This window comes from Epinephelus fuscoguttatus, linkage group LG11, assembly GCF_011397635.1.
Source record: "Epinephelus fuscoguttatus linkage group LG11, E.fuscoguttatus.final_Chr_v1".
Lineage (NCBI taxonomy): Eukaryota > Metazoa > Chordata > Actinopteri > Perciformes > Serranidae > Epinephelus > Epinephelus fuscoguttatus.
The window spans coordinates 43,681,577-43,694,143 of NC_064762.1; the positions used below are offsets into that span (position 1 = coordinate 43,681,577).

Sequence of the window (12,567 nt, forward strand, 5' to 3'; positions counted from 1 at the left end):
TGGAGAGTCAACAGTAAGTAAATTATGTTTATCTCCATTTTTTGGACATGGTCTCTACATAGCCGTATAATTGATGACGTCTACACTTTGGCTATGGTTAGACGTCTACCAAATTTTCACTGACAGCCCAAATTCAGCCGTGATTTAGCCTAGATGTCAGGTCTTCATGTAGACGGCTATTAGACGTTTTTTAAACCAAAAAATGCTTGCTGGGGAGACTGTCTTGACTCAAGCAGGCTAATGTAACCAGCTTTTATTGAGGTTACTTTGACTGAAAGTAATTTTTTTGTGCATGTTATAACTTGACTTTCACATTGTAGATATTTTACACATTATGAAAAAACAAAAATTTGAATTAATTAATTTAATTCAATACATTGCTCAGCTCTACTTGGAACAGACAAAATTGGTGTTGTCCTAAAAGCATCAAAATTCTTATCAACTAATTTTCATTGTTGATGACAATCACAAAGATTTTTTTCTAACCATGATGATCCAGCATCAAACTGCACTAACTGATTCTTTCAATCTAGTGTTATCACTACCATGCAGGCTAAAGGCAGAAAACCCAAGGTCCATTTGCTTATTAGTTGTTATATAAATTCTGATAAAGGCTAGACTAAAACCTAAATTTGAAACAATTAATTGGCAGTTCTCAGAATTGGGCCAGTTTTCACGTGATCAGCCATGACCTGTGACCTGCACCGCATGACTGACATCATGTAACGTCGGCAGCACACACACACGCACGCACATGTGCAATTCACGTCTTGGGCAATGCTGAGGAAGGGGACCTCAGGGACACACTGGTTTGGGTAGGACAACTATGGAGTAAATGATTCCGGCCAGAGAATCAGGTTCGAATGGATACTTTCATTTTCAATGCAGGAGGTTATCAACAAGTGTGTATGTGTGTGGTTCTGAAATAAACAAAAGGAAAAACAGCTTTACACTCGATTACAAATATGGCTTCTCACCTTAATCATTCACGCCAACACATCAAAAGAGAGAAGGAGAAAGTTGTTAACTGTCCGTGTTAACTGCGGAGCTCTCACTGCTGCACTGTGCCACTTGAAACTGACGAGGTGTGTGTCCGCGTGCCAAAGATGCGCATGTCCGCGTGCCGAAGATGCGCATGTCTGCGTGCTTACTGGCGGGCACATCCTCAGGGCTAAGGGCTTTCGTACAGGTGACCTTCACCATGTTGGCCGTATGGAATTTTTGTCTATTCAAGAAATTGTCCACAAATGCTATACACCAGGAATTATTTTATTTATATACGTTTTTATTTATGTATGCCTGTTCTACTTATTTATTTTAATACTGTACCTAAAGTTATATTTGAGCAAAAAGGAAAATGTTCTTAACCTGTGCCACTGTTGTTGTTTGTTTGTATTGAAAAGCTGGTTGTATCTTGGTTAAAATGTTCTAATAAAGGAAAGATAGAAAATATTGCAATATCTTGTGTGCTGTAAAGTGGTTTGAAAAAAATGAAATTAGAATCTGCCAAAATCGGAATCGGCCGTCCAAACACTCTGCAATTCGGAAATCAGGATCAGCCCAAAAAATTGTAATCGGTGCAAGTCTACTAAAACCTCTCAATTTCTTTAAAAAAAAAAATTGAACGCATTCAAGTGATTCAACAAAGACATATCTTGTCAACCAAGCATAGAACAATTCAGATTTGACTCTTAAGTGCAACACACACCGCGCGTCAAAACGCCCGTCTCCATTATATTCTATGAACAAACCCACTGCGAGAAAAGCCTTTTATGTACGTCTCGGCCGCCATAGTATCAACTTAAGTTTTTCAGATTTTTAATTAGACTATTTTGATAAGCAACTCACCCGTGAAATCCAAGTTGTTGTTGCCTCAAAGTTTTTCCTCTTCTTCTTCCATTACTAGCAGTTGACAACCGTTGGTAACTAGTGTAGGTAGAGCCACCCAGCGGGCTGGGGTGGGAAATACACTTTAGTGTCGCCGGTGCCGCTGCGCGCCGCTGCGCGCCGCTGCGCATCGCTGCCAATGTGTGTTGGGGGCCAGCACTTGACAGTCACAGTGCCTCGCCGGCGGCAGTGTGTGTTGCACTTTAGAAATCCATCACATCTGCTGTAGCATGTGAGCAACACTCTGTCACAGCCTGATAATGCTCACAGCCTCAGTAGGATTATCTCTGATAAAACAACAGCGTTTGAAACCTAAGAGGAAGTGCAAGGTCAGCTCTACAGTGTAAACAGGCTAAGTCTATCATAATTCAAGAGTTACTATAATCAACTAAGTGGCATGATATCAAGTGAACATAAACTAAACTGTCTTCCTCTCACCTTAACAAAGTTGTCGGGGAAGAGGCCCCTTTTCCCGTTGAGGTCTCCCTCCATCCAGCCATCCTCCTCTATATACCGCACATTCTTGATGATGTCACCCAGTCGCAGGGTCAGCTCGTCATCATGGAGTGCGTCGTACTCATACTCCACCACAACTTCTACTCCAGACAGGATGAGGGAGAAAACAGAGGAGAGGAAAAGAAAATGAAGGGGGAAGAATGGTGCAAGAAAAAGATGAAGGCAGTACAAGAAGCAACAGGAGGTGAGACAGACGACAGAAAAGAGAAACACAAGTAGAAAGAAAGGGAAAGACAGTGGGAGGAAGGTCATGAGGATCACAGCGATATGATAAAGACATTTAGGGACAGGAAGGGTTTGAAGGGAGTGACATGAGAAACAATAAGACATACAACACAACTACATACCAAAGTGACACCTTAAAATAAACAATAGCAGCAACTTAGCAAATTCCAATTTCATGTTAAAAATTTTTCCACCATCTACTACAGAATAATAAAACATAATAGTGAAAAACAAGCCTTATAATTCTGGTAGGAAAAACCGTAAAGTGGGGAGCAATTTTATAGATACAATAAGCAAAAATAGATTCTGAACTTCTGGACAAGCATCTACAGTGATTGGCTGAGCTCCTATTAAAATGTCTGGCAAATATCACAGTAAATAGTAACACTGGCAGCCAAAGTTACTGTCCTGAGTGGGCTACAATGAGTACCGGGCCATCAAATCACAGCATCCGCGGTGAGAGGACACGGAATTGTGTGCGCTTTCACGCACGCGGGTGTAGGTGATCACGGATATTTGATGTGGGAAAGATGTAGCCAGATGTATTACCTGTTTTAGATACGTGGCTGGCTGTCTGTCCGTCCGTCCATAGCACGAGTCATGTGCGCCACTTCACCACCGACCCAAACAAAAAGCGCAAACAGTCCCTCACCCTGCAGGCAGGGAGAGAGCAGCCCTCGCGAGCTGCTCTCTCCCTGCTTGCAGGGCTGTCCCTCCTTGAGGCAATGAATGAGGAAATAATCGCCCCAGCGTTTAATAGTAACAGTAGAAGTGTGACTAATGATAACAGCAGGAGGCATCTGGCAGGACCACGGCAGCTCTTGTAGGCTGAAATCAAGACAATCACATTAACCAGTGCGCAATCATCAGACTTGACAATTATCACGGGAAAACAATCTTTGTTATATAAAGATAACGAGATAATTAATTCGTTATCATGAGAAAACAATCTTTGTTATATCAAGATAGCGAAATAATAAGTCGTTATCACAAGATAACAGTGCACAAAAAAAAATACATGGCCGTTCTCGTATTCCGTACTGGACAGCTGTCTATGTAATAATACGTCGGTCATGCCCAGGTATTGAATCAAATGTGTTTTAAGACATTTTTGTTTAGTTCACCTTATTGTCTATTTGTCTCATCATGTTTCATGGACACAGTGATGTGAAGAGCGCCGCTTCAGCTCATTTCTGATCCCTTTTGACGACTTCCGGGTCTGTTTTCCTCTGCTGAATGAAACCATTGCGACACGAAATGCGGGTACCTTATTGGTGTAGCGCTATCACGTGACGGCCGTGCCACCACTCGCGTACCAAATCTCATTACGCTCAGGCGGAACTGATCATTACGTTCAGACGCAACAAGTGCCGAATTACGACTCCAATCACAGGACTCTTGCGGGGTTATGAGCTACGAACTCCCGCTGATTAGCTGAACATGTATCGATCTTTTTTATGAAGTAAAGATCGTGTAGTCCCCAGATTTCGGAGCGGAAATCAGTTTCTGTGAGACCTTTTCTGATTCACCTTACAGCCTACAAGTGAACCTTTGTGCCAAATTTGAATAAATTCCCCTCAAGTGTTCCTGAGATATAGCATTCACAAGAATGAGACAGACAAGGTCACAGTGACCTTGACCTGTGACCACAAATATCTGCTCAGTTTATCCTCAAGTGAAATTTGAAATGTGAAATTATGACTACTTCTAACTGAATGTTTTTTCATGTTCAAATAAACACAAGAAGTTTGTGCTCTAGAGAAAGGATCAACACTCAGTGAAAAACCTAAGCCCTATGATAAGCTAATATGGCAAGGCTAAACTATACAAACCAATGAGCAGTGATAACTAGCATGTCTTTGGGGTCATCGGGTGGGAACCTCCTTTCACCAGTGTTTCGTCTAGTTGGTCCCACGACACCTCCAGGAGGCTAGACAGTGATCTCTAGCGTCCCAGAGACACTCCCCTAATGCCAGGTCTCACTGCTCCCCTCCCTCCACCAACCCAATAACCTCCTTTACCTTACTTACGCATGGCTTTCTCAGCCCAAACAGCACTGCCACCTTCAACCAAACCCAGGCTCCGTACATGGAAGCTCTAGGTAGAAGCAGGGCTGATACTACCTTTCCTAGCACATTCACCATACTCTATTTCACACGTTACATAGCATAACTACAATATAAGCTAAAGTTAAAGGAGCTAAATAAATAGGTGAGCGCAGAGCACAGAGAAGCAGTCAGAGCTACAGGCTACAGCGAGGCTAAAAACAGTGTCAAATGACGTTTTTCGAGACAATGTTTTATGTCGGGGCTTCAGGACACTTGTATCACTACGGATGAGCATGTTGGAGATATTTTGTGGCTTCAATTTTGTGTTCTTGGACGTTAGTCTGGGGCGCCGTCAGCCATTAGGTGTGCTAGCCGCTCCCCCTGCCGATCTCCGCAAGGGATGTGAGGACTCTAAAACTTCGCCAGGGCCTCTGTCAGCATATGGGTGAGAAGATAATGGCTGAATTTTCATTTTTGGGTGCACTATCCCTTTAACTGCTGTCAGGAGATGACATTTGATAAAGCTTTTGGATGTGACATCGTCACGTGACAGCTCGGACGTGAGAAAGAGAAGAAAACATGGCAAGCCACGCATCAAGCCAGTTGGTTGCAAAAACAAAAACACAACTTCACAACTTCTGCAAGCAGCAGTAGCAGCACTTCCAGTGGTGGAGGGAGTAGCGCAACCCGAACCACCGGGAAACAGATGACTCTGGGCAGTCTCCTTCAAAGAAGAGCCGATGCAGTGGCAGGTCCGGTCGGCACCATACAGGAGCGAGCAGGAGCAGAAATAACTGCCTGTTGTCGCGAGCCTGTTATTCCGGGAGACAAAGACCTCCTTCTCTGGTGGAAATGTGATGGAGCCAGCCAATGATGCTGCTATAGTTATCATTATACTTTGTGTATATGCCATTTTCAATGAGGAGTAGCCTGTTCTGATGGACAAAAAAGCTCGGACTTTGAGAGGCAGAACTTTTCAAACTAAAGGTAGGCTCGAAAAATAAACCATTGGACAGTACCCGTCGCAGTCTGAGGATACGCTGTAGAGCACACATTATCGATACTGCCTTGGTTATTTATTGTTACTTTTTTGGAAGTGGACTGTAGCCCACAGACAATTTGTTGTTATTTCATTCCGTTTGGTTGACTGCTGCATTTGCACTTTTTTTTGGCTAATATTTGTTAATAAAAGTTGTTAATGTTGTACATGTTTTGTTGTTATTTTTCAGTATTCTTAGGCCTATGTAATGTTTGCTATTCTGTTTCTGAACAGTATAGGCACAAGACGACATTTTGGCGACTCCCTCTGAGCCCTTTAAAGTGATTTTTAATTAGTCACGGTAATATCGTATACCCCGGGAAAATGTGGGGAAGGTTTAACAGTAACAAAATGTGGATACCGCCCAACTCTGATTCACTACACAACGGTAGCACAACTACATACACAACTGTAGCCTAATCTCTTCCTGTCTCCTGTGAGACGAGAAATTTGAGATGTGAAATTATGACAACTTAAAACTGAATGGTTTTATAAATACACCATTTTTTCACTACACAACTGGAGCATAATCTAATGGCACAGTTTGCAGCTTGGCTGAGAGCACTTTATTTTTCTTGATTTTTTTGGAAAAAAAGCTCTAAGGCTCTGTTGTACGGAAACTCGTTCAGAGGTGGCCCATTGATGCTGAGTAGCATGCATGCAGCCAGATGGTCCCCCTGCAGCCAGTTCCTCAGGTCTGTCTTCACCTACACATAAAAATAATTTAAAGTGTGTTGAATACTGTTGATCTTGAATGCGCTCTTACACAGACCAGGTTGTCGGGAGAGGGGGCGTGGAAAACAGGTAGCAGGTGTTGCAAATTAATAAATGACTGCTTGCCCGTTCCAGGGGTACGTCCCAAGTCTCTTATTTTATACTGCTAACTCCTAACTCCTTACTTGAACCAGAAGTCGTTCGAGCTCCGCCATCTTTAAGGCCGTCTCATGTCTCTTATTCCTGCCAGTAAGGAGTTAGCATTAGGCGTTAGGAGGGATCTGTTAGGTGCGATGAGTAAGGTAACACAAGAGGTTCCTAACAGGAAGTCTTTTTCAGCTTGAGGCCATGACGTATAAATACCTACGTCTGGCTCATTTGAACGAGATGGCGAAGAAACAGCACAAGTGTACCCGTTACATGCATTCTTTGCAATGAAACGCTGTAATTCACATGCCTACGTGACTACAAAGAGTAACGTTAATGATATTTCGTGCAAGACTGTCATGCTGCAATTAAGTTTATTTCATTCACAACCCGTTGCGGTGTTCAGCGGACTGTCGGTGATGTGTGGCTCTCTCTCTCTCTCTGTCTCTCTTTCTGTCTCCTTGTGTCATATGGATTAATGTTAATTTATTATGTTGATCTGTTCTGTGCGACATCTAGGCCTACTGCACGTCTATCTGTCCTAGACAAGGGATCCCTCCTCAGTTGCTCTTCCTGAGGTTTCTACTGTTTTTTCCCCATTAAAGGGGTTTTTGCTGAGTTTTTCCTTATCCGCTGTGAGGGTCCTAAGGACAGAGGGATGTTGTATGCTGTAAAGCCCTGTGAGGCAAATTGTGATTTGTGATATTGGACTTTATAAATAAAATTGAATTGATTGAGGTAGACTGACAGGTCTGATGTCTTATTCACTCAGCAGCTGACTTGTTGAATGATAGCGAATGGATTTAATAATAGTGATAATAATAATGATGATAATGATAATGATGCTCATCACAGTGACAGTGGCAGGGCTACAGATTGTTCTTTAATTGCCACAAACTTTGGCAAATGACTCAATAACAATGGTAATACATGCAAAACTGTGTGACCAAAGTCATGACGGTGGGGGGATTACGGCTTTGATCAGCGAATATAATGTGACTTGGGATGTATGGCAAACGCTGGCTCCGTTATGCAGCAGAATCAGCTGTGCCGCCCATAGGTGCCGCCGTCACCAGAATAGGATGTCGCTTTACGTGACGCTTCAGAGTAAGGCCATCTCATGTCTCTTATCAGCAATCCTTGCTCCTCACTCCTAACTCCTGACTCCTTAAATGTTTTCCTAAGTGGGAGGGACTAAACAGTGAGGTAAGGTGGCTAGGTTAGGTGGTTAGCAGTAATTTTAAGGGACTTGGGACGTACCCCAGCTGTGTGTGCATGCCAGTCAAACGAAACCGCGTGTGATTATTCCTCCGTCAGTTAAAACATTTGAGTCAGTGATCCAGCCCTTTTTATGATGGCAGCTCCAACAGATTATGGGCCCAGGAAGGAGCTTGCAAGCTGATTGAACTGGTTATGTTTCGACGGAGATGAGAAGAATTATGAGTTGTGGGAAACTAAGTTTCTGGCACACCTGGGTCTGCTTAATTGGAAGAGCACCATACTCAACAAGCCGCCCGGTGAGGACGCCGCCGATGATGGCGGTGCCGGTGCAGCAGACGATGCAGAGAAAAATGAAGAGGTGTATGCAGAATGTATTTTTTAAAACAAAGCTAAGGAGCTATGAGAGCATGGAAAAGTTCAATGCTGTTTGCTCAGATGATGACAGCATGATGAAAGTGAGAGGAAGAGACAGCGGGAAGGTTAACGTTAACATTAGGGTCATTTTATTTATAGATATATATATATATAGATATATATAGATATATATATCTATATATATATATAGAGATATATATATATATATATATATATATATCTCTATATATATATATCTATATATATCTATATATATATTAGGGCCGTAACGGTAAATGTATTTGTGTCGAACCGTTCGGTACGCGACTTTCGGTTCAGCACGACCCTGTACCGAATTACTGGGCACAGGATATTATTTTATTTTGTTTTGTTTTATTTTAACTCCGTTTTTGCTAGCTGAACCATTTAAAATATCTAGTTCCCCAACGGACATAATTGAGTGACGGACCGAGTCCCATAAATCTCCACTTTCACTTTGTGCAGCGCATTCTCGCATTTTGACATGGCATGTGGCAAGTGAGCCTGACGAACCTGAAGACCCACCCGCAAACCTTGAGTCCTCCGTTCGGGAACACTTTGGTTTCAGGGTAAAATACGAAGATGGAAATAAACAAGTGGACAAGACAAAAGCAGTGTGCCGACACTGCCGAACAGCGGTCGGGTATGTACTTGGAAACACGTCTAACATACTAACGCATCTAAAGCGATACCACCCGAGATTGAACGTTAACCTGCACGACTAGAAAAAGCAATCTGGTGCAAACTACGATGTTGTCGTCATTTAAAAAGAAAGAGCGTTTCCCTGACGTCGCGCTAAAGAAATAACCAACACCATTGGAGTTGAGTAAAATTGTTTAAGCTGCACTTTAGATATAAGCATGTTTTGTTTACTGCACTTTAACAAAGTGGGAGAGCTAAGTAAGTTCCTAGTAAAACTGAATCTGAGCAGGCTTTAAAGCTGACCAGCTGCACTATACATTTTATTTTAATTGAGTAAAACTATTAAGGCAGAAATGTATATTCATATTTTTCATTCAAAAAAATGTGTTAAAAAAACAGCAGGATTTTATTTTTCACTTTTAGATTTCTATTTTCATTCAAACAATGTGAAAAAGCAGGATTTTATATATATTTGTTTCATTCAAAAAACTGTGTAGAAAGAGTTAACTGTTGTGGTGGCAGGGTTCAACGCTAAGGTTTTTTTTTCACTTGCCCGGTCGGGCAAGCTGGTCAGAGATCTACTTGCCCAAAGTCAGTTTTTACTTGCCCTATAAAAATTGTTTAATTTAAGCGGCTATCAAATAACAAAGACTGCAGTTATTTTTATGTTATGTAATCTTTATTCACACTGTATTTATTAATTAAAACAACATATGTCATGTACTGTAGCTTAATTCCCATACAAATATGACAGTGTCAGGGCTTAAAGTGAAAAATTTGTCAATCATTCTCCGTCTATAATTTTGCGCCCTACTTGAGCCATGCCCACCTCTATTTATTTTTCACCCCTCTCTCCAGTTCTGCTGTATTAACACCGGGTTGATTCAATGTTTCCCCTACATTATATCAGGGGGCACTGACCTGACATAGTTATTATTATGGACAGACAGTGTGTCAATGCCCATCAACAGACTGAGCAAAGTCAAACACGCTGCAGATGAAAATTAGCCTGTAAGGCTAAATTTGGCACATTTACGTGACTTAAGTGATTATGTTAATTAAGTTAATTAATGTGCACTGTCCCTTCTTAAATAAAATAAACATAAACACAAACTGTACACACAGCGGAGCGAGCCTGTGTTGCGTTCAGGCATTGTCACGTAAATGACAAATTCCAGCACGCCATAGCACAACACAGCAGCATATCAAACCGAAACCGAGCAAAATTGCTCAATTTTTCATTTGTTATGGAGTCCATGATTTCCCTGTGACACTTACAAATGTTTGCATTTGGTGCTTGGATGTTGTTTTATGAGGCTCTGGCGGCTTTCAGTTGTCTCATTGTCTTTAACGTTACACGGCTCGGCTTTCTCTTGCACGCAGTCTTCCTACTTTTCCCTGTGTTGTCTCAAGTGTTGATATAGATTGGTGGTGTTGCTGCGGGACGTGGCGACTTTAACTTTTAAACTTTTACACAGCACGTCTTTCAGGAACGGCGACGTTGGACAGAAAGACGTGCTGTGTAAACGTTTAAAAGTTAAAGTCGCCACGTCCTGTCTCAAGTGCTGATATAGATTGGTCATGTTGCCGCGGGACGTGGCGACTTTAACTTTTACACTTACACAGCACGTCTTTCTGTTCAACATCGCCGTACCTGAATCCAAAGTATCGCCATGTAACAGACATTTTTTTCGCCACTAACTCGGCCTGTTCATGGTCAAGCTCATGCTCTTCTTCAGCGTCTGCGTTGGTCACTGCTGCACGCCGGCTGCACGCACCAGGATAGCTTGTGGGCGTGATGTCAACAAACTCCACACACTACAGGAGAGGCAGTCACGTTCACAGGCACACACGTTAATATTTATTTAGCCTACATTAAATCACAAATCGCAGCTTTTTATGCGGTTATGTAATCGCACAGCCTGACATCGCGACTGCGATTAGATTAATCGTGCAGCACTAATAATAAAGTAAAAAGTCACTGTTTTGTGCTATGACCTATTTAAGTGTTGGAAGTTGTTATTTACGTGACACCGCCTGAACGCAACAAAAGCTCATCATGAGTGCCGTACTGAGCTGCTGTGTGAGCAGCGTGTTTGTCTGTACGTAACAGCAGTCTGTTGGTGGGTATTTACACACTGTCCATTTCAATAACTTTGTCAGCTGACAAACTGCACCGGGCTCGGGGTCAGGTTTGGTCAGGAAAATGCGGCCCAAGCCGCTCTAGCGTGCTCACCTGTGTGTGTGGCGGAACTCTGCCATGCGCCTGCATCAGAGCAGAAGAGCACGTTTTAAAATACATTTATTTTCAATTACATTTACTTTCATACATTTATTTTTCAATTAGTTATTAACTTTTACTATTTTTAGCAACTTGCCCGATCGGGCAAGTGAGGTTGTTAGTTTACATACCCGACCGCGAGTTTTACTTGCCCCGGGCAATCGGGCAATCCTTATTGTTGAGCCCTGGGTGGTATGTTTTAATAAGGTTAGCAATAAGTAAAAGATATTTAATAGTTGTGTACCGAGGTACGTACCTCGTATATATATATATATATATATATATATATATATATAGTTGCTATTATATTTGTCATAATCACACATTCCTATCTTGTTGGGGTTTTTTTTTCTGTTTCCTGGCTTGTTTGTCAAAGAGATTAAAATATATCCCGTGGGGAGGACTCAAAGAAACATCCACAACAACATTTCTACATACATGCAAACATTATAGTATATATAGGTTGTCCCACAGGGGATGTATAAAATGACTATATTGCAAACACTGAGTACAAAGTGTCACATGATTATCTTATGTCACCAGCTTGAGACTCACTTCAGCATTTCAGTTCTATTGCTCTCTCCCTCAAACAGACACATACACAAAAAGAAAGTTTCACAAACACGATACGTCACACCCACCCATCTGCCCATCCAGATCATTTCAGGTGTGTTTTTTTTTGTATCTGCTTGGCTCATGACTGTTACCATGCAGTCACATTTCAACCATGAACCAGGGACAAATACTATTTTTATATGATCTTGTGAGCTTTTAATTTGTTTCCAGCTAACAGTGCATAAATCCTCGTATTAAACAGTGTCACGGTAACAGTTGAACTTTTTGCTAACTGCTCAGCATCTGACTGGTGCCCCAAAGTTTCCAGTTCACAGCAAAAACATTAACACTTCCTGCCCGCAATGAGCAGAGTGCGTCAGAATAAAAGCACAAGTGGTTCTGTACTTTATTTAACTTAATTATACCAGTATTCCATTAACCTTTATTATAACAGTACTTAATTTAACTTTATTATATTAGTACTTTATTTAACTTAATTATATGACAGTAGCTACTTTTTTAACATTACATGCCACTCACATGCCATTTAGTAATTTTGTATGTTAGTAGTCTACAGTACTTTAGAGGAGATTTAGCCTATGCATGTTTAGATAGATAGTGTATTGTGAATGTGATACAACTTAAAAATATCACTTTTAAGCCATATTCCTCAGCCCTATATTTACGTGTCCAAATATGCAATGTGTGTAATTTCCTGACTGGCTAAAATACATTAGTGATCACAAAGACAAGGATAGTGCATGAAAGAGGCGAGGGAGTGTGACAGACTGCCTGAGGGCTTCCAGTGCAGCAGGTTGAGCAGCCTCTAAAAATAAGCGGGCTGCAGAGAACGAACTGGTAGTGAGGTCTTTTACTACATATTATGTCCCTTGAACACG

At 41.7% G+C, this 12,567-nt stretch overlaps 1 protein-coding gene across 2 annotated transcripts in view; it reads right to left on the reverse strand.

The window, feature by feature from the left end:
• Positions 1 to 12,567, reverse strand: part of LOC125897372 (CD2-associated protein) — a 260,984-nt gene that overhangs the window by 186,558 nt on the left and 61,859 nt on the right. For both annotated transcript variants that reach the window (XM_049590680.1, XM_049590679.1), the window contains exon 2: positions 2,326 to 2,483. In XM_049590680.1, coding sequence (XP_049446637.1) covers positions 2,326 to 2,483 — 158 coding nt within the window. The remainder of the gene's footprint in view (positions 1 to 2,325; positions 2,484 to 12,567) is intronic.